The 24,692-nt window shown below is 44.8% G+C and overlaps 2 protein-coding genes across 6 annotated transcripts in view; one reads left to right on the forward strand and one right to left on the reverse strand.

Moving 5' to 3' along the window:
* The window catches only part of smarcd3b (SWI/SNF related BAF chromatin remodeling complex subunit D3b), a 34,488-nt gene extending 16,445 nt beyond the window's left edge, over nt 1-18,043 (forward strand). For 2 of the 5 annotated variants that reach the window (XM_084033583.1, XM_084033581.1), the window contains exons 2-14: nt 1,494-1,702; nt 4,953-5,042; nt 6,752-6,794; nt 8,728-8,850; nt 9,144-9,269; nt 9,925-10,020; nt 12,234-12,335; nt 12,559-12,720; nt 12,950-13,047; nt 13,863-13,998; nt 14,904-15,026; nt 15,492-15,593; nt 15,686-18,043. In XM_084033583.1, the coding sequence (XP_083889709.1) occupies nt 1,494-1,702; nt 4,953-5,042; nt 6,752-6,794; nt 8,728-8,850; nt 9,144-9,269; nt 9,925-10,020; nt 12,234-12,335; nt 12,559-12,720; nt 12,950-13,047; nt 13,863-13,998; nt 14,904-15,026; nt 15,492-15,593; nt 15,686-15,739 (1,464 nt within the window). In that variant the 3' untranslated portion in view covers nt 15,740-18,043. The remainder of the gene's footprint in view (nt 1-1,493; nt 1,703-4,952; nt 5,043-6,751; nt 6,795-8,727; nt 8,851-9,143; nt 9,270-9,924; nt 10,021-12,233; nt 12,336-12,558; nt 12,721-12,949; nt 13,048-13,862; nt 13,999-14,903; nt 15,027-15,491; nt 15,594-15,685) is intronic. The other 3 variants (XM_084033582.1, XM_084033584.1, XM_084033585.1) reach the window with 3 other exon arrangements.
* Nucleotides 18,044-20,504: 2,461 nt separating this feature from the next.
* Nucleotides 20,505-24,626, reverse strand: chpf2 (chondroitin polymerizing factor 2). The gene is made up of 4 exons (XM_084033588.1): nt 23,505-24,626; nt 22,798-23,362; nt 22,533-22,715; nt 20,505-22,222 (listed from the first exon to the last, which is right to left on the reverse strand). Exons 1-4 carry the CDS (start codon nt 23,774-23,776, stop codon nt 20,948-20,950), a joined length of 2,295 nt encoding a protein of 764 aa, XP_083889714.1. The 5' UTR covers nt 23,777-24,626; the 3' UTR covers nt 20,505-20,947.
* Between the last annotated feature and the right edge of the window lie 66 nt (nt 24,627-24,692).

Genomic DNA, 24,692 nt, shown 5'->3' on the forward strand with positions numbered 1-24,692 from the left:
CAAGCAAATCTGTGACAAATGTTGGCTTCAGCTAAAAATTACCGCATGTCACGACGGATTGATTTCACTGACACTTTAAGGACTCAGAAGTTGCCTGAAGTTCAAGCTACATATTTCGTGTTGGGGTCAACTGTCGAACACAAACAGACTCTATATATTGTATTGTACGTCTTTTAAAGCTTTCCTGCAGTTTCATTCACGTTTGCAGCACTTAAAGGAGGAGTGTGTAGGATTTAGTTGCATCTAGTGGTGAGGTTGAAAATGGCAACCAACTGAAAACCCCTCCCTTCCCAAGCGTGTCAGAGAATTTTGGTGGCCTTCGGGTAAAATAAAACATGAAAGTCTCTGTCTATAGAGTGGTGAAGTCCCGCCCCTCCATTTCCGGGACATGGGTCCTCAAAAGCAAAAAAATATCAATGCGATTCAATGGGTAGATACAAATTATTTTCTGGTCCCGTTTGAATTGTGCCATGGATTTCACATATGTTCTTTGTGATATTTAAAGAAAATTTTTCACGCAAAGAAGACGACAATTAAGCGCGAAGAGTTTTGATAAAGTTAGGTTTTGTGTGAGCCGCTTTGTGAACTACAGCTCCTCGCTGTTCTCGTCGCGAATGATATACGTCACCACCCGCCGAGTCCGAAGTCCGCCGAGATGGCTGTTTCTCTGCTCCACTTCACCGCTTTTTTCCAAGGGCAGAATAAAAGTATCGAAAGGGGGGAGAACCACTATAAGTCGGGTCATGTGGAGAGCCTCAACTTCGCCGATGGGGAAAGGGCGATGACGTGACGTCACATACGCGACACAACATGTAGTCTTTATCATTGTGTTTTCTCAATGAATTTTAACTGAAGAATTGCACAATAAACGGTCAAACTCTTGACATGGAAAATTATAATTTAAGCCTATAAACAACATTTGTGTAATCCAAGGCATAACGACCGGGGGATCAGATAATAATTATTTTCCGTCCATTGAACACCATTCATTTTTTTCGCTCCGAAAGGACCCATGGCGCCGTTACTTCCTGCTTCCGCTTCGGCACTCTATAGCTAGTGTTTGCATCATGGTGGACGCCGTGATGATGACCGACTCCCTATGTAGATATAATCGGCTCATTCTAAGATCATTATACACTAAAAACAACACAGTTATGAATATAATATTTCTATTTCTGTGTGTTCATGTTTGCTAGACTGTTGTTTGATTTCTGAAATGTTTCACAAGGTAGAAGAGACCCTCTCCAGTTTCAATAGCAGACAGTAGAATTGTATTTGAAATGTGTGAGGCCTGGATCACGGACGTGACACTCTTTGTTGAAGCTTCTCCACCATCCATCAGAAGAAAACGCATAAAATTTGCTATTGATCTAATGTTTCCTTTGTTGTATTTTTAGAAGGACTAATTTGTGATTGTTATTAATCAGAATACACAGCGGAGAATGTGTTCTTCGTATTTGTGACATGTCTTCTCTCCTGCGTTCCTTTCCCAGCGTCCTGGCATGCCGTCTGGAGCAAGGATGCCCCATCAGGGAGCTCCCATGGGCCCCCCCGGCCCACCGTACGGAGGCAGCCCGGCGGTGCGGCCCGGCCTGCCCACCCCGGTGATGGAGCCCAGCCGCAAGAGGCCTGCCCCCTCCCAGCAGGTCCAGCAGCAGCAGCAACAGCAGCAGCAGCAGTCTGTCCAGAGCCGGGCCAGAAAGTGAGTCTGAATGCCGTCGACCTCCAACACCGACCTCAACACTGCATGGCTTGCATATCGAACTCGTTGTTTGTCCGCTTTTGTGTGGAATGACTGAGATCGTAGAGAGGCTGTGGTTAGTCTAGTCGGGCATAGATGTTAAAAACCAAACATGGAGATGGTCAGGAATCATGCACAGGCATTAAAATAAGCTGGGTCAGATTCTTAGTGCGTTTTACTTAATTTCTGATCACAAAATCCCACATTATTGTGCTCATGTAATTCAGACAAATGTCCAGCTGCTTGTGTTAAGAGAGAAAAAAGAGTTTTGGAGAAGAAAAATGTATAATTGTGGAAAAAATCATTGGAAAAAGTGTTGCTTTAATGATACGGAAACATAGTCATCATACTGGCACCAGTATTATAACAATTTTAACAATACTAGAACTATAACTTTAAGTGCATTTTCAAGTAACAAGACAGTCTAAATGCTCACGTCAGCGTGCTAACATGCTGATGTTTAGTAGGTATAATTTTTACCATCTTAGTTTAGTGCGTTAGCATGCTAACATTCGTTAATTAGCACCCATCAGAAAGCCCAGCTGAGGCTGATGTCATTAGTTTAACAGATAATAGACGAAAAATCTGACCCGTTTGAAAGTTTTATGGCATATTCGTTAAAATGGTTGTGAATGATCATAAGTTGCATTCCTACAGTAAAGACACATACCTGCACAGCACAGGCATTTCCATACTGTAGTCTCTCATCATAGCAGGAGAAGTGAAACCATGACCTTTTGTGCGTCTGTTCAGCTTCCATATCAAGTTCACCCCAACTGCTCTTTGTTTAGTTGCATCCTTTGCCTTGCTCACCGCTCTGTGCATCCACTTCCCACCATCCCAACCACCGCTGTGACTGAATGTCTCCCTCTGTTCACTCTTTGTGTGTCTTTGTTGTCTAGTTTTTTCCCCGATGGTCTCATCTATGAGGTGTCCCTGCTGCTGTCTGCAGGCGTTCGGGCTCTAATACTTGTAGTAGTACTATCTAGTGCCTGCTGACAAAGGATCTGAACATCAGTATCCCTGACCCACACATTCACAAAGTGGATGGATGTCTGTTAGGGGTGTGTGGCAGGTATGGTCATTAGAGATCAATATGCGCACTCAGTGGACCTCTGTCTCTCTCGGTTTCATTCTCTCAGTATCTGCAGCACGATTGATCCACTTACAATTAAGCAGGCTTGTCGAACAGGTCAGGGGAAATGTTGTCCTGCGTCAGGGATTCAACCCCCCGAGCGGCCCGGCTGCTTGGAGCGTGTGATCGATGGGCCAGGGTGACCCGGCCAGGTGTCTCTGTCTCGCTGTTGCTCTGTGAGAGAGAGTGTGTGTCCTCTGGCAAACAAGTTGATGCTCCGGCTTGCCTCCCGCTCCAGTTCAGACCCCGCAACGCTGCCAGCTGAGGGCGGGCCACCTGTGTTTGCAGTGTCATTGAGACCTTATGGTCCCGGCGACACCCGCTCTGCAGGACCAACACTGTCCTGCGCAAAAAATAGGATTTAATTCTGGCTTTAGATGAAGTGCTATGAATACTCAACAATGTGTCCTAAGAACATTCATATATTACTAATTTTCCCAAGTATGGAAATATTTGATGTACCGTAGGAAGCACCACATAACTCATAGGCAGATGGCGCCACGCCGATCCCATATGTGTGAAAGCGACTTGATTAATTATCGTTTTCTCATTATATTAATAGAAAACACATTTTCTGTTGCGAATTAGTAGCATATAAATGGAATTTCTAGGAGACGGGGTGGGAAAACCTTTTTCTCACACAAAACACAAGATGAAACTGTATATTTGAACATAAAGGCTTTTACCTCCGTGTGTCTCATAGCGGAGAATACTCGGGGCAGCAGTTCAGAAAAAGCATATTAAAGCAAATACGTCCGTGTGGATTTATCTCGTTTGAAATGTTTTCTTTAAAGTGAGAAATGAGATGTGGGGGAAAAAAATCTACTTGCGCCCTGAGTAGTCTTTTCTCATCATATCTTTTTTTGCAACCTAAATTTAAGATTGTTTTTATGCAAAGCAGTTATTGTTATTGCTTATTATTGTTTCCCTTGTGTTTCATCATGGTGCGTCGTGTCATTAAATGCTGAAGGTAAAAAAAAAAAATTCTAATTAAATACCGATTCTGAGAGTTACCTCAAACATGGCAGCCATCACCTTAGCCAGTTGATTTATTCATCAGCAGACTTTTATCATAGACTCAATGTCAAATTCACCTCATTCTTGATATTCAAAGTTTCTGCACCAGTTTTTATCCTGACATATTTTAAATTAACACAAAGATGGAGGCCGGTGTTTCAGTATCCTCCTCTGGATAAAAGCTTCCAGTTCATTGCAAAGTGTGTAACCAAACCACCAGAGTGATTTTAGTTTAAGGTTACTGAACAATGTGGTCCGTTGTTCTTGAAAACCCAGCTTCACTCATCACCTCCCATAGTTTGGTTCACATGTTTCGGATTTTCTTTTTCAAACTTTTTAATTTGATCTCATATTTCCATTTAAGAATGCATTATATATTTAAAGCCCTGACCTTTCAGATGAACCTCTGAACCTTGGGTTTAAATGTTAATCTTTTTTCCTCTAAGAAACCTAAAAGCGCCCCTTGCTTCGTGACGCTTGTTAAGGGACATTCAAGGTTGCTTAGGAACTAGCCTCGTGCGACAATGATACAGGTCTCTTTGTGCGAGGCTAGCTGGTTTAAAACTGCTGGACACTTTTAGAAAGGTTTGGAAAATTAGTGAATAAGGTGCATATTGTCTTCATCCTAACATCCATATTTTCAATCCAGAGCAGTTTGCTCCTTTTCCCCCCTGTGATCCTCATGTTCCCAGTGTGTCCCCCTTGTCAGTGTATTGTCTGTCTGTGTGTGTGAAGCATGATTGTTTTGGTTCACGGAGAAACTTTGTTGAATGAGCGTGTCCCTCAGGCGAGCAGGACGCCTCCCAGCTCCTCCTCCGCTGCACTCTGTGCGTGCATGGACTCAGTAACACGCCCATCCCAGTGCCTGCCCTTGTCTGCGTTTTTTAAAGCGTTTGCACCCGACTAACAGACCCTTGAACTTCACACACATCCAACACACGCACAGACACACAAACAGCCAGAACCACCCAGGTGTTCCTCCCCCGCTGACATCGTACTTGAGTGTGTGTCTCGCCACAACTCTAATCGGACAACCTTCGAATCCTCACCAATCCTTAGGAAGCCAGTCGGATTCCCCGGAGCCAATGAGATCCCGGCGAGGCAGATGGACATGAGAGAGCCCCAATCAGATCCCACGCTCGGATCAAAGTAGGAGTTTGTTCTGCTGCATGTCCCTTTTCTTACGTTTGATGAGTCCTAGCCTTTCACCCGATGCCCAGCACTCCTTGAATGAGCTGTTTTGGCCAACTATACGTTCCGGCCTAGAAGTTGACCCCTCTTTAGTGATGCATGCTTTGGATTGGAGCATGGCATGATGGGAAACGGTCTGTTTCAGCCAGAACAGTAAACGTAAATTAGAATCCAACCTCAAACCCCCTTTTAAAACCGTTTGAAACGTGGGGGATTGTTGTGATGCAGGTTTGTGTTTTCCTTTACAATGCATCCCCGGATCTTTCAATTCTCCTTGCAGCAGGCTTGTTTCAGTATTTGGCATGCTGATATAACACACTGCTTCACAGACCGACGGTGCTCTGTGAAAGTACATTTTCTCTACACTGCAAAAAAAAATCCTCTTCTACAAACAAGAAAAAACATTTATCTAACATATATTTAAATAAATAAAGGTTGGGGCGATATGATAATATAAACATAGATACCAATAAATACCCTTCTTTATTGTTTGTATCAGAGTAACTATCTATTAGCTATCTATAGCTAACTATTAGCTCTATTAGGTCATTGTGGATTTGCTAACATGCACCTTGGTTTTTCAGGTATTTTGGATTAACCAGAAACACATTTCTCCCTACTATATTAAAATATAACATCTCTAGTTCTATCTCTAGTTCTATGAAAGAACGACATCAATCGTCTCGTTCAGCTCTCTCTGCAAAAGGACTCGATTAAAGCAGTGAGGCTTGAAAAATTCACATTAAAGGTGCTTGAAAGTAGATTGTCCTTTATTTCAGCTCAATGTAAAAGATAATAAAACCCTAAAACAAGACCACATAGAAGAATCGTAAATCTTTGAAATAAGTCAAATTCTTTTGCTTTTTTACACCTTTCGAAGTAAAGATTAGTAAGATAATTTATCTACGATAAAAGTCTTTGAATTGCTCTTTTTCCAGTGTAGGTGCTTTATAGGTAGTGACCTTCTGCAGGAACAACAGAACACTTGCATGAATTTGCAACGGTGCTCCGCATACGAACAGAGTGAATATTTAAGGATATCTTTTAAAGGGAAGGACGCTTTGTAATCACAAAGAAAGAAAGTACTGAGAAAGGCACCAACTTTTCTTAATGTTCTCGATCCCTCCACGGTAAGTATAAGATAATAAAAAACAAACAAACAGGGTTTTGGACATTCATGAATGGATATACATGCTCTTGAACACACATCGTGTCACCGTCCGAGTCCTGCTGCAGCGGCTCCAGTGATTCTGCAGAGTGTGTGTGTGTGTGTGTGTGTGTGTGTGTGTGTGTGTGTGTGTGTGTGTGTGTGTGTGTGTGTGTGTGTGTGTGTGTGTGTGTGTGTGTGTGTGTGTGTGTGTGTGTGTGTGTGTGTGTGTGTGTGTGTGTGTGTGTGTGTGTGTGTGTGTGTGTGTGCAGTGAATACATGTCAGACAAGACGTGTGTGATGTGACACTTTTGGCTGTTAGAGGCTCTCGTTCTCCAGGTGGAGCGCTGCATTTCAGATGCCACACACACACACACACACACACACACACAGCTGGGATGCTGGGGTGCTGGATATGGCCCAGCATTTTAGCAGATGGCCTGGGTGCTACGCTATCAGTCACCATAGTAACATGCTCTCTTTTTCCTCTTTCTCTCTGTCTTTCTCTCCCTCTCTCTAGTGCTAAGAGAAGGAAAATGGCAGACAAGATTCTTCCGCAAAGGGTGAGGCTGCATCTTTTTTTTACCTTCGTCGCCGTGTTTGTCACATGTGCATTATCATCTTTTGTGCGCCGAAACAGAAAAATCCTGGTCGAATTTTGATGTCAGGGGTTCTCGGAAGTCGCAGAGGGCCAGATGATTGTGTGTTATTTCCAAATGGGGAGAGAGAGCACGAGGGGGAGCGATCAGGTTTTAGGGATTTTTTTTTTAAGGGTTTCATTGTGATATGTGGAAGGTGGCTCATTGATTTAAATTAGAGCGGTCAGCGGGATGTGGCAAAGCAACCGCAAGTAGAACCGAAAGAGAATTGCCTCGTTGCCACAGGTGAGTCTTTACCGGCTGAGATTGGGATTTTCACGGTCTCCGTTTTTCGGCCCCCGTGCTAGCCATCACTTCACTGCGTCCCGGCAAGCACACAGAAGGCGTTCACATTGAAACCACGGAGGTCTGGAGACCGAGAGCGTCTTGGCTCGGGTCTTATCCTCTAACGTAACCCAGACAGAGAGATAGCAGTAGGCACGGCCGGGGCGCCACTCCACAATAATGAGTCAGGGACAGGGAATGTCTGACACACTCCTCCGTCTGCTCGGCACCTTGGCCCCGGTGAGTGAGATGGAGATAAAGCAGGAATGAGAGGGAACAATGAAGGCAGCCATTTAGAAAGAAACATGAAAGAGGGAAGAAGAGGAAGGGAGGAGAAGGAGTGTGTGTGTGTGTGTGTGTGTGCAGTTTGGTAAGTAAGCAGCAGCAGCAGCCCTTAATGCTCCGAGGACTTTCATCGGTATGGTAATGTCGGAGTCCTGGCTGGTTGGCTGCACACTCTGCATCTCATTTTTATCCCCCCGGTGTCCCCAGGATGGTTTGGACCACCGTATTAATGGTGGGCTGGATGGCAGTTTGGAGAAAATGTTTCTTTTATAAATATTGCACACGGTTAATTCTACTCCATATAATTTTACAGATTGAATCTGAGTAATGCAGTTTGTCAAACTCGTTTTGTTTTATATATTTTTGGGAATTAGATGATACTGGAGGGATCAGGAGAGAGAGAGGGAGATTGTGAATGGCATACAACATAAGTCCCTAGAGTCGTTTCAGGGCCACTACAGCTCATGGTCTGAATGTTAAACCCGAGACCACCAAGTCGCCTTGAGTTTAACCTACTATATCTGGTTGTAGGTCAGTCAGCAGGAATCTCCTTATGTGCAGCCAAACTTTGTTCAAACTGTCTGTATTTCAATAATAATAATAACATAAATAACAAATATGTGAGGCTAAACATTTGGCAAATGGGTGTAAAATGATGCACAGAAATGAAGATGTTTCCCATTTGATGGGAAGTTAAGACAGAAATAGAAAACCTGGATCTAGTTCATACAGAATATGTGATACTGTGTCAGACGGGTGATATTTAGAAATTAAAGGAATAGTTTGACATTTTGGAAAATTTGTTGGATGACAAGGTTGATACTCTCACATCTGTTCAATGTAGAGCTATTAACAATCTGTTTAAATTAGTGATCTTATGAGGCGCTGGTAGATTGTGTTACCTTTGGACAGAGCCCTGCTAGCTGTTCCCCCTGTTTCCAGTCTTTATGCTAAGCTAAGCTAACCTGCTGCTTCCAGTCACTTCATATTAACTGTACAGATATAATGATAAACACTCAGCAAGACTGCACTGCACTGAATTATTCCTTTCACGGTATCCTATACATTTTACCATTCATTGAAATGAAACTGCATGTAATGTTACGAGGCTTAACGTCCTTGAAACGAGACATTGGATCTCCTGCAGCACAAATGCCGGGCAGAAAGCTAATCTGTTTAAGCCTTTCAGTGATATTCAGATAATGAATGTGAGGAAAATCTGACTTCTCAATCTCGTGTGTGTGATTGAAAGATTTTGACGTCAGACCGTCTCTCACCCTCTGAGCAGATCCGTGAGCTGGTCCCCGAGTCTCAGGCCTACATGGATTTGCTGGCATTTGAGCGCAAACTGGACCAGACCATCATGCGGAAACGTGTCGACATCCAGGAAGCACTGAAGAGACCAATGAAGGTAATTGGAAAAGAAATTGTGAGCCCTGATGTCCTGAAGGTATCTTGAAAAGACAAAAATGTCATTTAAAATCATATTTGTTCACAGACAGAGGTATTATTTTTTTTGTTTTGTCCCCAAACTCCCCCTTTTCAAGACTGAAGATTTTATTTCTTGACTCTTATTATATCAAAACACTATTTTAATCTGCTGTTATATTGAGCTTACCGGGGTTCCCTGCAGCATGAGGTTTCAGGTCAAGTTTTTGCGAAATGGTCGTTTGATTTGTGGTGTTTTATGTGCCCTTGTGTCAGCAGCAGAAGCGTAAACTGAGGCTTTACATATCCAACACCTTCAACCCTGCCAGACCCGACGCTGACGACTCAGATGGCAGCATTGCATCGTGGGAGCTGCGGGTAGAGGGCAAGCTGCTGGATGATGTGAGTCTTGTTAATGTCAAATATACGGTGCATGTTTTATATGTGGTTCCATAACCGAGTTCTATAATAAATGGCCAATTTAAGGGTGAAATTACACATTTTGTGATCTGCTGCAGGGTTTAGTGTTATGCCATCAATTAGATGCTTGTCCTCTAAAAAAAATATGGTAGCTCATAATCTTCCCATTTAGTATGAAAGTGTGCAGCTCTGGTGGTTCTTTTGGCCAGCAGTCACTCGGTAATGATGTTCTCAGATGAGAGTGTCAGCTGGCTCAGAATATAAAACGAACGGGAGATGCTGCGACGAGTCTTTCAGAGAGACTGAGGACGCCGCTCGAAAAGCAGAAGGATCTCACATTTGTTTTGGACCGCAAACCTTCAAAAAAAAGCTCTGATGTTCTTAGCAGGCCGAGGCAAGGCCGTCATCTCGCAGCAGTAGGAGGCATTTAGGTTTCACAGACCACAAATATTTCTGGTCGAGCTCGGAGGAAGTGGTCCCTGAGAATGTCTAGTGTCTCGATGTCCTTCTGAACTCACTCGGCCTTCTTGTGGCTTTCTGATGAGTAAAGTTGCTATAAGCGATGACAATGTTTGCTTTTGCATTTGTGTGTCTGCTTTAGACATTAATTCAACATCTCTCTCTCTCTTTTTCACAGCCGGGGAAGCAGAAGAAGAAGTTCTCTTCGTTTTTTAAGAGCCTGGTGATTGAGCTGGACAAAGACCTGTACGGCCCTGACAACCACCTGGTTGAGGTCAGTTCAAACATGGGATTCTGTCATCATTTTAGAGCTGCACTGTCTGTCTGTCTGTCTGTCTGTCTGTCTGTCTGTCTGTCTGTCTGTCTGTCTGTCTGTCTGTCTGTCTGTCCTCATGATGATCATTGTTTTTGGAGATGAATGCAGCTTCAGTCGGCTTCAATGTCACTGGTGGCGGAAGTTCTTCCCACTCAACGTTATTATTATTCTTGCTTTTATTGTTCTCATTCATACCTTTCATACTTATTTTGAACTCTTAGCTCCACATTCATACATTCAGAAAAGCATGTGACACATATTTCATACATTATGGTTATTATTCGAATTTGAAGCTTGACCTCAGATTTTTTTTTTTTCCCCTTTTGTTAGTGGAGAGGAGCTTTAAATTCTTCTTTTAAAAAATATACTGAACTTGCTCTCATTCACACAATTAACACTTTCCATACATCATAATCTCAATGAAATAAGAAGTTACCATCACCATGGCAACCAGTGATACTGAGAGATAAGGAGAAAATCGATAACCATTTTCATATTCGCCTGTTAAATATGAAGCTACAGTCGTCACTGTAAAAATGCAAATACTTGCAGAATATTAACGTGAGCTTTCAAGGTGCCGGCAGGCAGATTTTGTTCATATCCAACAGACCGATATGAGCGATATCACAGCTAATTTCATTAACAATGGCTCCGTTCCATTAGACCCGTAGTGCACCCACACAGGTGGTTTTACTGATTCTCTCTACAAGAACGCCAATAGCCGTATTCCCCTGCACTGCCGCTTCAGTGTACAATTATTTTCTTGTCGCTTCACATGTTCATGCTTTCCTTTGAGATCCCATCCATTAGTAATAGAGCTTTTTTTGTGCGGCTCCAATTAGTGAATCCGAGTGTTCAGCCGTGGAGTCAGGGTCGCTGACGGCCTCCTCATCACGCAGAGGAGCGACGTTCACTGAAAATTGTTATTTTGTAATGTCTGGTTGAGTCTCTAGCTCCAATCACCCCAACTAACCTGCTCTTTTTTCTTCTCTATTTCTTTTTTTTACATCTCCATTGGATGAATATATAATAAAACAGACTGAGAGGGTGGACTGCCCTCTCTTTTTTTTTGATAATTTGATTTTCTATAACAACAGAAAGGAGAGGCTTTTTTTCCAACATTTGCAAGGTTCTTTTAACATGCAGGTGGTTGAGCTGGAGAAAACAAGTGCTTACTTATTAAAAACAATCATTAGCTGCCCTTCACTGTGTATCTTCACAAAATGCATTGACTTGAAAAGAAAACACTTCCAAAGTGAAAATTATGACTTCTCAAGGTTCCTGCTTTTTAAGAGGGTATTTTGGCAAGGCACTCAGGCGCATCGCTTTGAATGATTTCCATCAAAAGAAATTTTCCTCTACCTTGAGGTACAATCACTTTTTAATTTGTTCTGAATCAGCCATTGGTCGGAGGAATACATTATTCTGTATCGCATGCCAAGTTACTGCGATCCGCCGTACTGAAGATAGTGCTCAAAGTGCTTTTCTTTTCAGTTTCCGAGCAATTAAGATAAAATGGGGATGTAAAAAGCATTTAATTTGCAGTTAGATACAGAGCGGATCCTGATATATGTAAACACAAAGACTAAAACACGGAATCTTATGGGGAATTGTTGTATTTTGGCCGGGCTGATATTTGGATTTTCTGTTATTTCACTTCAAGTCTGCACTGGCGGTGTAATCCTAAATGTGACAGCATTCAGCTGCACGGCCACATGGTTAACCTTTTGCTATCTTGGTTTCTCAGCACACTGTGCATGGCTAGCTTGAAGATATTTAACCTCTCACTGAACCACAGACTATGTGTTCTAGGGTCGAGATCATGGCTACAGGTGCACTCAATGACTTCTTTGTGCATTTGTTAATTGTGCCAACACTCCTGCAGCCTCCTTAAAGCCCCTTAACTCTTCCAAATCTTAAGAATTTTTACATTTTACACAACAATGAGTTAGAGTTCAGGAAGAAACTTCCTGAGGTATTTAATAACTTAGAAAACCGACCTTGGAAAACACTGATGTTTAGCAGGTTTACCATGTTCATCATCTGCATTTAGTTTGTGGGGGGATTTATATATATATATATATGTAAACTGAACAAAAATGACCATTCAGTTTGAATAAACCACCTCAGTTTGGGGTGTGTAGTCAATGTATGGTGGTTTCCTCTTGCAGTGGCACCGCACGCCCACCACTCAGGAGACGGACGGCTTCCAGGTGAAAAGGCCCGGAGACGTGAGCGTGCGCTGCACTCTGCTGCTGATGCTGGACTACCAGGTAGGGGGCGCCATACAGTCTCACCGCTCTGTGTATTTAATCAGCCGTTGTAGTGACAACCTGCAGGCCTCACGTCGCTGATAACCGCCAGTCTGCAGAGACATTACCGAGTGCATTAAAAGACATCTGTCTCCATGGCGGGGAAATATGATAAGGTTGTCAGATGCCATGACGTAACGGCGGCCCACAGAAGTGTTGTAATGAGATTATGTTGTCTCCGCAGCCCCCCCAGTTTAAGCTGGACCCTCGCCTGGCCCGCCTGCTTGGCATTCACACTCAGACTCGCTCCTGCATCATCCAGGCCCTCTGGCAGTACGTCAAGACCAACAAGCTGCAGGACTCCCATGACAAGGAGTACATCAACTGTGACAAGTACTTCCAACAGGTACGGGACCCTCTCCGTGCTACAAATCACACTGCTGTCGCATAAATATTCATATCAGACTCTGTAATGTCCAAGTTATACATGACACTTAAACAAATGAGTCGCTCACAGTTCAACCAGTGTGCTCTTTCATCATATATTTTAACGCTACATATCCACACACCTTCATATTTGTTTTAACAAAATATTTCTAGCCATAGTTGATCATAGATGATGATTTCCTCCACAGATCTTCGACTGCCCTCGGCTGAAGTTCTCTGAGATCCCTCAGCGCCTCACCAACCTCCTCTTACCCCCCGACCCCATCGTCATCAACCATGTCATCAGGTAGATTCCCTGTTCCACTTACTTAAGCACAAAGAGCCTCATTGAGATCAGAATCTCTTTTTCAAGGGCGACCTGGCCGAGGCAGTCAGTCATAAAGATGGAGCTCATTCAAGAGCATTTTCATATCCCTATCTTAACTTTCTCGTACTTTTTCCCCGTGACGGTAGGCCAGTACAAGTGTGCCACGCTCTCCTGAATACAAATAGCCGTGTAAATGACCAGCGTGAGCATGATGAACTCCACCTGTGCTTAACGAGCGTACATGAGCATGATTAACGTCCCAAAGATACCATATAAGGCTACACTTCCTGCCCCATGTGTCCTATATTGAAGTCCTGAAATCCATAAAAGAAAAAAATATCGTTTTGAGCAGCGTCAGCAGCAGAATTAAGGGGCCTTCTAAAACCAGGCAATGTGGAAATATAACGAGTGCTGTTAATGACTCGTCACCCGAGGGTCGAACGGTCACTGAAATAAAGGAGAAAGGGTTCGATATGAAAAGCGTCGCGTCGCAGCGGGGCGATCGATGGCTGCAGCAAGAGGGAGACGAATAATTGATGTTGTATTATAAAATATCAACGACCAACTGGATTTAACGGTGGTGTCATGAGGTCATGTGAATACATTTTGAATTATATCTATGGATTGAATTGCCAAAGATGATGTCAATATCATTATTTATCGTAAAAAAGAAAAGACATCTATTTAGGGAACATGGATTCGGTCATTTTTGCAGTCAACGTGACATGCTGTGAAGGATTTGTTCTCTCTGGGTTGTGTAGTGATTTTTCTTCCCACCGTTTGCTCTCCGTCAGCGTGGATCCCAACGATCAGAAGAAGACGGCCTGCTACGACATCGACGTGGAGGTGGAAGACCCCCTGAAGGGCCAGATGAGCAGCTTCCTCCTCTCCACCGCCAACCAGCAGGAGATCGCCTCGCTCGACAACAAGGTGAGCTCGCCGCGCATCACAGAATCCATGCCCGGGACCGACGTCTGACGCCGTAAATCTCGCTCGTAAAGTAAGCTGCCTCGTGGGAACGACTCCTTTTACTGCATTTGTTTTTAACAGGAGGGCTTTGCTTTATGGTAGTTTGTCTGCAACGGATTTCTGCTCTAAATGTGTGAGATATTAATGTTTCCAGGATTTATGTTTCACACGTTTTAACTTTTAAACTGACATTCCTTGCTGTGTGTGAGCAGGAAAAAAACATAAACCAGCAACAAGTATTTTTCTTATTCATCTTTATTGCATGATGACAAAGAGTACAACGGCATAAAAGGGTCATTTTAGTTCAAATAAATGAATAAAGAGGGGGAATATTCAGATAAAAATCAAATCAAATGTACGAGAAAGTAAACTAAAGTCTGGTTGGTTTCTTCTGTATCTCATTCATCTCTTCAAAGTCCAGATGCTTCTGATAAATGGTGATTCTGGGGTAAAATCCCAAGTATTTCCTTATTGCTAAATCCAATTAGAAGTGTAATTTGATTAGGTCATCATCTGCAGAGGAACACGTTTCTGCGTCTGTGCGTAATGAGATTGATCCAGAAGTAAAGCAGCGTGCTTCCTTGACAAAACAACTCTATTTTTCCTTGAAATTCTCATAAATTTGCCACTTTAATCTCTTTAATCTTTTTTTGTAATGACCCTCTCTTTCGATGTGATACATTCTTGTTTCAAGATTTTTGAAGATTGAGTTTTGATGATCAGATTAACTAGATTTGATCAAATGTTTATTTTTTTTATCAGATAAATAGATCAGTCAGCTGTAGTTGTTCTTTGTTATGTTGCAGTTAAATGAACGGAGACGAGACCTTTTCTTGATATATAGTTTGTAACCGTTCCTCTCTCAGATCCATGAGACCATCGAGTCCATCAACCAGCTGAAGATCCAGAGGGACTTCATGCTCAGTTTCTCCAGAGATCCCAAGGGCTACATCCAGGACTGGCTCAAATCCCAGAGCCGAGATCTCAAGGTTCGTCTCTTATACGCACACACACACACACACACACACACACACACACACACACACACACACACACACACACACACTCTCACACACACACACACACACACACACACACACACACACACACTCTCACACACACACACACACACACACACACACACACACACACACACTCTCACACACACACACACACACACACACACACAGACACACACACACACACACACACTCTCACACACACACACACACTCACACACTCTCACTCACACACACACTCACACACACACACACACACACACACACACACTCATGTCGCTCCTTTCTTAATTTAAAGTCGCTGCCTTATTTGGACATGCGTTCTGGATGATCTGACAGTCACTTTGAATATTAAGGATTCACATACAAGATGCAATATTAATGATGGTTATTATTTTGTTCTGTCACTTATGATTTCCTTCTCGTTGGCTGCAGTTGATGACAGACGTGGTGGGGAACCCTGAGGAGGAGAGGAGGGCGGCGTTCTACCACGAGCCCTGGTCCCAGGAGGCTGTCAGCCGCTATTTCTACTGCAAGGTGAGCAGCTGCGCTCAACCCTCACTTCACGACCACAGTCGCCTCTTGCTTCGTTGTCCGACGCGTTTCTTCCTCTCCTCTTTCCTCCACAGATCCAACAGAGGAGACAGGAGCTGGAACAGGCCTTAGCTGTCCGCAACACCTAAACCAAGGCCCTCCCGAATCTCTGCGTCTGGTTTTAGAGCCGCGTGTGTGTTTGGATGCGTGCGAGGCCGTCGCTGTCGTCTGGTGAAACCATATGCCTCTAAAAATGTCGGTAACTTAAAAAAAATAATAATAATCTTTTGTGGTAGTGATGAGAGACGATGCCGTTTCAGAGCCTTTTTTTTTTCGAAATTGAAATTCAAATGAGAGGGGGAGGTTTTCTAACGTAAGCGAGGATGTGCAGCGACGTGCGTCATCTGCATATTTGTTCCGGAGTGTTAGGACATCATCGTCATCATTAACCGCATTTGATCAGCTGCATCCTCCGAGGTCGAGACCCTCTCCAACAAAGAAAACCTCCTCTTCCTTTGTAAATACGTCACAAACATGTCGAGGCGAACTGAAGCGGCTGCCCACGCGCCCGCCGTGTGTTTGGGATCCTCATCTCGGGAGAGTTTGCTGCTGCGTCCGACAGAAACGTTCAAGTCGTCGAGGGCGCTCTGGACGAGTCTTCGTATTTTTTTTACGTTTTCCGACTCTGAAGCTGATTAATTGTTTGATTGTAAGCGTGACTGTGTGCGTGTTTTTCCGTTTGTTCTCGTTAGGAGAGTGTTTTTGAAAGACTGATTAATTACACCAGCAAAGTCGAGATTACGGTGCGTCACATCGGGTTGCAGGAATCAGTTCTATCAATAAACCGGAGGCGTGGATTTCATTCACTCTCAGGTTCGAGTGAATCAATTGGAAAAAAACCTCCAGTGTGTCTCGTTTTAGTCATATTCGCCAAAAACAGTATTAGATAAGTTAAGTATTATCGCATTAGTATATAAGAATAGTGTTTAAATGAAGGAAAAGTATTGATCATCATTATAACTCGTTCGTACCCGTAATGATAGCAAAATGACAAACATGCCTAAATACCAGTCGGGACTTGTCGACTGATCTGTTTTGTCAAAGTCGCTCACTGCCTCTTCCTTGCGTAGTATTTTGCCAGCTGATGTCCTGAAGGTGTTACCAAAGGTTGCAACAAGAAGAAGAGAACATGATCACTGAAATAGAAGTGGGCAAACGATCCTCACCTGGGTTTAACAGAACGTGCACAACATCTCCATGTAAGGTGGTCATAAAACCCCCGAACGATCTGGGTCGTTTCAGGATTTTACTTCCACATGTTTGCTTCTAAACGTTCCTTTCGGAGCCAATTAGGCCTCGGGTTTTCATAAACAAAACCTCAAACTGTTATTGCAATGAACACTTAAGCCCAGGTCTGGAGGATTTTGTCCATTTCTACACTTTTTTTTTTTTTTTGTGTTACATGAAGAAGAAAAAAAAAGTGTTTTTTTTTTCTCGAGATGTGAATGTAAATATGTTTTCCCTACAGAGGGCCGACTGTACAGCATACGACAGACTATTTGTGTGTTTGTTTTTTTGGGGGGGTGGGCGGGGGGGTTTTGGGGAGGAGAGGGGGGCTGAGTTCCATGGTGCATTATGGGAGCTCCATGAGTTTTGAATTAGTAGGGCAGGAATGTTAGTGTTCCTCTGTGTACTATCTCGGGTTGGGGTGATTTATTTTCGGTCCATCCCGTAACTATCGTGGGAGCTGGAAGCTGCAACAAAGAAAGACCTCCCTCGCTTTCAGTCTCAGTAGCTGTAACACATGATATAATCTGCACCAATCTCCTTTTTACACTTTTTTAAATGACACTTGACTCGTATGTATATGTTGTAATGTCAGATGGAGGATTTTTTTTTTCTTCTTCTTCTCAGCAGTCAGTTTCTAGCCGGAACCTTTTCTGGGTTCCTTTCGCACTGTGCTGTAATTCTTTTATCGGGACTCTCGTCATGGGTGAGACCCTCTTTATTATTCCAACGTACACATGAAGTGATCGGATGATTTCACGATGACCTATGCATGCTCCATGGACATTTATCAATCTGATGAGATAGTATGTGTAAATAGAGAAAAGCTGGCATAACACAGTCTGTGTGACGAGGAAAAGACTTGTTGAAATGCCTTCTGGAAACTTTTTTGCCAAAAATGATCTGCCCTACCAGCAACTAACTGTAGGTGTGATTTTTTCTGAACTGTGTTTTTGTTACTAGGACTAAGTTATATTAACTGCACTCATTAGAGGAGATAGTCACTGGTAGTATCTTAGTCCTGCGTCTGACCAGGAGTCGTCTTTGTATGGCCAGGGCATTCACATTGTTGTCATACAGTCACTGATTCTCTTGCACCCTCTTGTGGAGGAAACTAGACGCTGCAACTCTGGGGTGACCTCAGCTTTGAGCACCGCGGTATCAGAATATCTGACAAAAAGGTTTTAAAACGCGACTACTGTGTCTCCTGTTCCTAAAAAAAAGCCCTGACGTACTGTCGACACGTTCGTCCCACTCCATGCATGTGTTTGTGACGGGTGGGAAGTGCCCTTTCTCTCTGTTTACACTGTTGCCAGAGCGTCACCGACGGGGAGATCATAGTATACGTAACACTGTATATCTGTAAACAGCTAACTTGTTTGGTGATTCTACAAAAAAAAAAAAAATGAGAAAAAAAGGGAAAACAGCTGTGACATTGCAAGACAGCCTGGATGTAAATAAAGAAGCGCTTGCCAAAGTTTGTAAATGCCATGATATCTTGAGTGTCTCTTTTTTTCTCTCTTTATAACCATGACACAACACTTTTCTGTGCACATGAGAGGAAGTTCCCTAGACCACAGTTTCCCATTGAAGGGGAATTCATTTCTAGCTGCTTTGCTGCACAAAAGTGTGTATTAAAGTGTTTTAATGTGATGTGCTTACATATCTTGTCAAATGTCAGGGACTTTTCTTTTTATAGAAAACAAAGAGATTTCACATTTCTAAAGCTTACCTGATCCTTCAATACGTTTTTGTGTTTCTGCCATTCAGAAGTAGACAGGAAATGAAATTAAGGCTTGAATTCTGGTTTATATCCGGTCACCTTTTTTGAGGAGATGATTCAGTGTTCTGTAGAAATAATGTGAAAGAATCTGTGATATTACGTAGGGAATGTCAGTGGAATTAAGGAAAGCAGTTCAAGTGTTTCCACATCTAAAGGTTATAGAAGATACTTTTTAGTTGATAGTTGCACTTTTTACTCAATAAAATATGGTTATTTAATTGATACATAATGTGACTTAAATTCACCATGTGTTTTGGTGTTACAGTGAATTACAGAATTCATGGAGACATGTTCCCATTTTACTTCCTCTATTTTAACCTGAATATGGTTTGACAGCTGCCAGCAGCTTTCGATTAAAGGAGGATTGTGAAGCGGCTCGCTGGTGGTGCAGTTTTGGAGTCTTTTGTTGAATTTAAAAAGAACAGAAATGTTTTCTCCCTCTCTTAAGATCTGGAGGATAAATTCAGATAGATTTGAAACAATGTGTCTATTTTTGCTAACTGTATATACATCTAATAATGTAACACTGTAAGTCAAGGCCATATATGTATATTTTATATTGACACAAAGCTTAATTATGCACTTTTGTAAGATAAAATGATCAATCTTTCAACTCTAATATATTCATTATACTGTAGCTACTTCTACACAGTATAAACAGACTTGATGAGCTCATCAGATGAGAATATACACTGCTTCTGCAAACACTTGTGCTTTTTTCCCCGTCATCAAAACATAACCCTGACTTGTCAGCAACAACCAGGACCTCGGTTTCACTTTTACTCACACCCTTTCATATGCACATCTGTATTATTTTCCACCACAGCAGAACTCCATAATTAACATCCAATTAAGTTTTCCATATTCCAAATCAATGCCATTAGCTGTGGGATCCAAAAAAACTGTATCCCATAATGCAAGTAGTTAAAAGAACACTTTGCATGAAGAAAGGGTTTTGTGTTCAACCCACCGGTGGGTTAAATGTGCTGCGAGGGCGTTCCTCTGAAGGCGGCAGACAGGCGTTTTATTGTCGGACGACCTCACCGCGAGGAAGCAGGTGGAGGCCCTTTCCAACGCTGTAATGCTGACTGCAGCCCGGCTCCCGCCCTCAGAAAGGGCCCCTTTCACCCCGCCGCTCCGCTGTTCTCCCCGGCAACCCCCACACGGAGACGCTCTGTGGTGTGAAGGGGCCCCGGTGCGACCGTGTGAGGAGGGCTGTGTGAAGTAAAGCCATTCAGCTTGTCCGACCATCTCGCTGTGGAGGTTAACCGCCCCGCACCACCACGGCAGGACCTTGGCGAGGTAGACACGACCCTCCTTCTGGGCACTGGGTTCACTTGTCTCCCCAGAGGCACATGTGTACTGAATACTCGCCAGAAAGCCAGGGAGGCCCGGGCCGGGTTGGAGATTTACTGACTTAATGTGGGGAGACGAGGCGGGGCAGGGCAGGCTGCTTCGGAACAAAGTGTTCACTACCTCCGGGCGCTGCAGCAAAGCTGCCAGGCGAAACCGGAAAGACGACATTATCTCATTCCCAATATGACGCGAGCACGCGATCGCTAACTGACCACAATATTTTTCCGCCATATTGCCTTTTTCTTCAGCTCTGCCAAGCAGATAACGCATACCTCCGGGAGAGAGCTGTTCCAGCACGCTTCCTGTCTAATGAGAGTGAAACGCTCTCCGAACGGGCACGAATGAAGAAACAACTCTGAACAGAATTATCACCCTTTAATATCTCTTAAAAAAAGAAAGAAAAAAGAAAAAGGCAGCCAACGGCTTGTTTCCAGTATTATTTCAAACATCTTCACTCAGGAAGACTTATGGCTCAAGGTTTTTGTCCCCCCCCCCATCATCAACAACGAAGGCCTTTGTTCTTGTTTTATTTTAAGACACAACCTCCTATATTTAAAAAATAAAATTGGTGTATAAATATTGTTGCTCAGCTCCTGTAAGAATACATCAATGGCAGGGACACGAGTAACAGAGTCCGCGTTCAGACAACCTCCGTGACTCATAAATTGTCTAGACACGAGTCAGGATTATAGCGTCATAAGTTAGAAGTACTCGTCTGTACTGAGCAGAGAGGTTTCCAGCTGGAAAAGCACACATTTGCTCTTTTCAAAGTGCCCTTGAGCAAGATGATGCTGTTCCTTAGCTGATCTTGACCTCTTTCTGCCAAATACAAGGATGTGAATTTCAGCATATGGGCCACAAAAATACCATAATTCACATTATTCTGAGTATTCTTTCGTCCGGGCAGCGTTTCTGAGGCAGCACCAGGCCTCTAAGTGCTGTTGGCCTGCTCTTGTTCAAAAAGAGCCATAGCTAGATGTGAGCGTGACCCCAGACCCTCCAGGTTGCTGAGGACACAGCGGTGGTAGATATCCTCGCTGAATCGCGGATTGCACGCTCGCCGCACGTATTTCTGGATCAGCGCCGGCTCCACGGCTCTGAACACGTGGAGGCCCGAGTAACGCACGAATATGTCGTACACGTCCATGCTTTCCAGCAGCTCCTCGTTGTCTAAGATGTCCGCGGCCATCTTGGTCCGCGCGGTCATGTAGTCCGCGTTGTAAAAGCAAGCCTCGTCGAAGACGTGGCGGTCAAAGTGGCCGTCTCGCAGCGACTCCGAGGCGAAGGAGGAGGAGGCGGCCGAGGGCTGCTGGTCGCGGTACATGACGGCGGGACTGTACTCCTGGAAGTGGATGGGGAAGAACACCTGCCAGTTGCTGATGGCGTTCATTCGGCAGCGGTTCAGGAAGTCGGCGTTGATCTCCGTCCACACGCCGGCCAGGAAGAACAGCGTGTCCACCGGGTGCTTCTTCGAGATGATGTCCATCAGCTTGACCTGCGAGGGCACCTCCGTCTTCACGCTGATCCAGGGGATCTTCACGTCTCCGTAGCGCTTCTCCACCTCCCCGATCATGGCCTTGATGCCGGCGAACACGTCCGTCTGGCTGACCCGCTGCGCATCGAAGGGGTCGTAGATGAACAGGAACGTGAGCAGGACGTTGTCGTGGGTGTCCAACGTGTTCATCACGTACATGTCGAGGAAGTTGCCCACAAAGTCCTGATCCTGGGCCGTGACGGGCAGGATGACCTGCACCCGCGTCGCCTCCGTCACGTAGGGCATGGGGATGATCTCCACCGCACTGAGAGGTCGCAACAGGTTGACCCGCTTGGCGATGACTTGACTGTGGCCCTTCTGGGTGTAGGCCTCCAGCGCCAGGTCCAGCACGTACTCCATGCCGCGCGTGGGATCAAAGCGCCTGTAGCCGTTGAGTAGACGCCGCTTGCGGAAGCGCAGCTGGGGCTGGTAGCGTTCGTTCAGACGCTCCACCGCAATCTCCAGCACGGCGCTGACGTCGGCGCGGTCGGCCCCTCTCATCTCACACTTGGGCGAGCTGTCGATGCACGAGTAAATGTGCTCTTCGGTGAAATACTCCCAGTTTATGACCTCGAAGCGGGTTCTCGGTTTGAAGGGGGGGTTGATCCCGATGGGCCACGTGACCCCGGCTTTACCCTCTGGTGTGAGGTCACTCAGGTTGTTGATCTGCACCTGATGAGTATAAACACAAAAAAATCTGTCTTGTGCAACAAAAACAAAGCTAAAAAGTGTAAATGTGATTCCTTAGCAGCTACTTTTATTACATAAGAAGGCTTCTCGGGCAGATATCACATTCACAAGATGATGACACTGGAATGTAGCACGCCTGCCCGAGCACAACACCTAATCCCTCGTCTTGGCTCTCTGACATGTATAAATATTATGTTTGTCAGGAATTTCAACCTTGGTTCAAATAGTGGGTGTGGCTGGCGGAGGGAAGAAGAAACAACAGCAGAGCTCATCGCCGTTAAATGTCACGAACCTGCAGCTGCTGTATCTGTAGGTACGTCCACTCCAGCTCAATCTGACTGAAGCGCTTGTGTAGGCGGTACATGAGGTTCGGTTCTGATATAGGATGGACCGTGAAGGCGTTCTTAAACTGTACGCCATCTTCGCGCTCCGGATCGGCGTTTTTCCCGAGCTCAAAGTATCGATAGGTCATCTCCTGTGAGAAAAGACACGTTCGTATTGATGATAAAACTGTGACGAATGTGCATTAAATTGAACTAGTCTGTGTGTTTTTTTACCTGGTGCACCTCCACACAACTGAGACCCAGGTAGTCAATAATGCAGCGGCCCAGCCACTCGTCAGGTCTCACACTGAGGATGTCGTTACGGCAGGTGTCGAGGTGGGGCTGCAGACGGGCCAGCAGACTGCGCGACAGCAGGTAGCCGTAGCCCCCGTGGCAGTAGCGTGCCTTCTCCTCCCCGCCGATAAACTCCTCCGCCCTGCCCATGTAGAGGTCCTGACCTGCGCTGAGGTGACCCACCAGCTCCGACAGGCGGTCGGCTTGCATGTACGTGTCGTCCTGGGCCAAGAGGAACCAGTCGTAGTCCGAGCCGTAGTGCTGGTGGAGGTGGCGGACCGTCTCGTACATCAGCCACACGGGGCGGTCGTCGCCGTGGGCGACCACGGTCATGCCGTGGGGCACCTTGGGGCTGCGCAGGCCCGTGAAGAAGAAAGTGCGGTGGAAGCGGTGGGCGACGGTGCGATTCACCGCCACGGCCAGCGTGTTGAGGGTGGCTCGGGAGGTCAGCACGCCCACCAGCAGCCGCTCTCTGATGCCCAGTTCAGTGTGAATGTAACGCGTCCTGGAGAAGTACAAACAGAGTAAAGGCTTTCTCATAACTTGCTTCCAACCCAAGAAATATCAGATTTCAACACACTCCAACTCATTTAAACAAACTATTATAAAGCAAACATTTCCAGCCAATAATCAGCGTTCACACTCACCTGAGGACTTTCTTGTGTGGCTTGTTTGGGTCTTTGTGATAGGGAACGATACGTGGCTGGAAGTCCTCGTCCGCGGCTCCATCCCTCGGGTCCCTCTGGGCTTCCTCTCTGCCCATGAAAAGCCTCCCGTTGCCCAGCTCGTCTCCACAGGAGTCGTCGGCATCGCCTTGGGTCCAGGACACCATCAAAAGGCTCAGACTGCAGCCCAGAGACAGCCCGAGGATGAGGGGCAAAGCAGGCCTGAACACGGCCAAAAAGGAGGAGAGACGCATGTCTGGTGGTTGTGAGCCACACTTTGATGAGGCTGTTCTGGAGAAGAAGAAAAAAAAGTCTGCTGCCCTAACTTCTACACATTTTAGCCGGAAGTGAACCTATGTTAGGGGGAAACTCCACAGTGAGAAAACTGTCCCATAGTGTCTCTTTCTTCAGTCCCATCCGGGGAGGTAGTCGTTGTGAGGTTACTAACCTCTTAACTAAATATCAATAAAAAAAAAATACATAACAGATTTGTCAAATATAAGAGCTTATTCTTTATTTATGACCTCATATTCAAAGATGCCACAAATGTAAACGTGCGAGTAACGCTCTAAAGCGGTAATAAGTGTTTATTACTGCTGTGTAACAAACCGAGCCGCTTGTTTTCCCTGTCGTTGAATTTTGAGCTAACGTTACATTAATAAGCCGAACTAATTTCGGCTAGCATCGACGCTAATAGCTGCCTCTTAAAGTCCGCTAACTGACGTAGATGGACGCTAAATGCCACCCGGTAGAGTTGCCGTTTTGAGTGTACGTTACGACTCAAACGTTTCCATTAACGCGTCTGAAATTACGACCTCCGACGTCCAACGGTATGTCTCGGGAGGAACAATCGCCAGAGAGCAAGCTAGCTGGCTAGCATAGTTGTTTTTAGTGTTGATATGTCGCTCCTCGGTGCATCTCCACGAACACCGACCTGAAGTCAGTTATTCCATTTATCTTCGTCGATGTGAGTAAAAATCCGTCACGCGCAGCCCTGCACAAGTCGTCCATTTTCCTTGGGTTTCTTGACTTCCTCGAAAACTGAGTGCCACACACACACAGAGTGGAATAACCTCCCTCTCACGTCGGCATTACCCTCATCATCACCGACTAATGCTGCCGCAGCATCACCCGTGATTGACTGAAGGGACCTGTGTGTTTTTTTTCTTT

This window comes from Eutrigla gurnardus (assembly GCF_963514095.1).
Source record: "Eutrigla gurnardus genome assembly, chromosome: 18".
Lineage (NCBI taxonomy): Eukaryota > Metazoa > Chordata > Actinopteri > Perciformes > Triglidae > Eutrigla > Eutrigla gurnardus.

Bases quoted from the DNA above. Each gene is read 5' to 3' on its own strand.
- chpf2 (XM_084033588.1), bottom strand. From the start codon at position 23,776: ATGCGTCTCTCCTCCTTTTTGGCCGTGTTCAGGCCTGCTTTGCCCCTC. The intron at 23,363-23,504 runs GTGAGTGTGAAC...GTACTTCTCCAG, and splicing joins CCACACAAGAAAGTCCTCAG to GACGCGTTACATTCACACTG. The intron at 22,223-22,532 runs GTTCGTGACATT...TATACTCATCAG, and splicing joins TACAGATACAGCAGCTGCAG to GTGCAGATCAACAACCTGAG.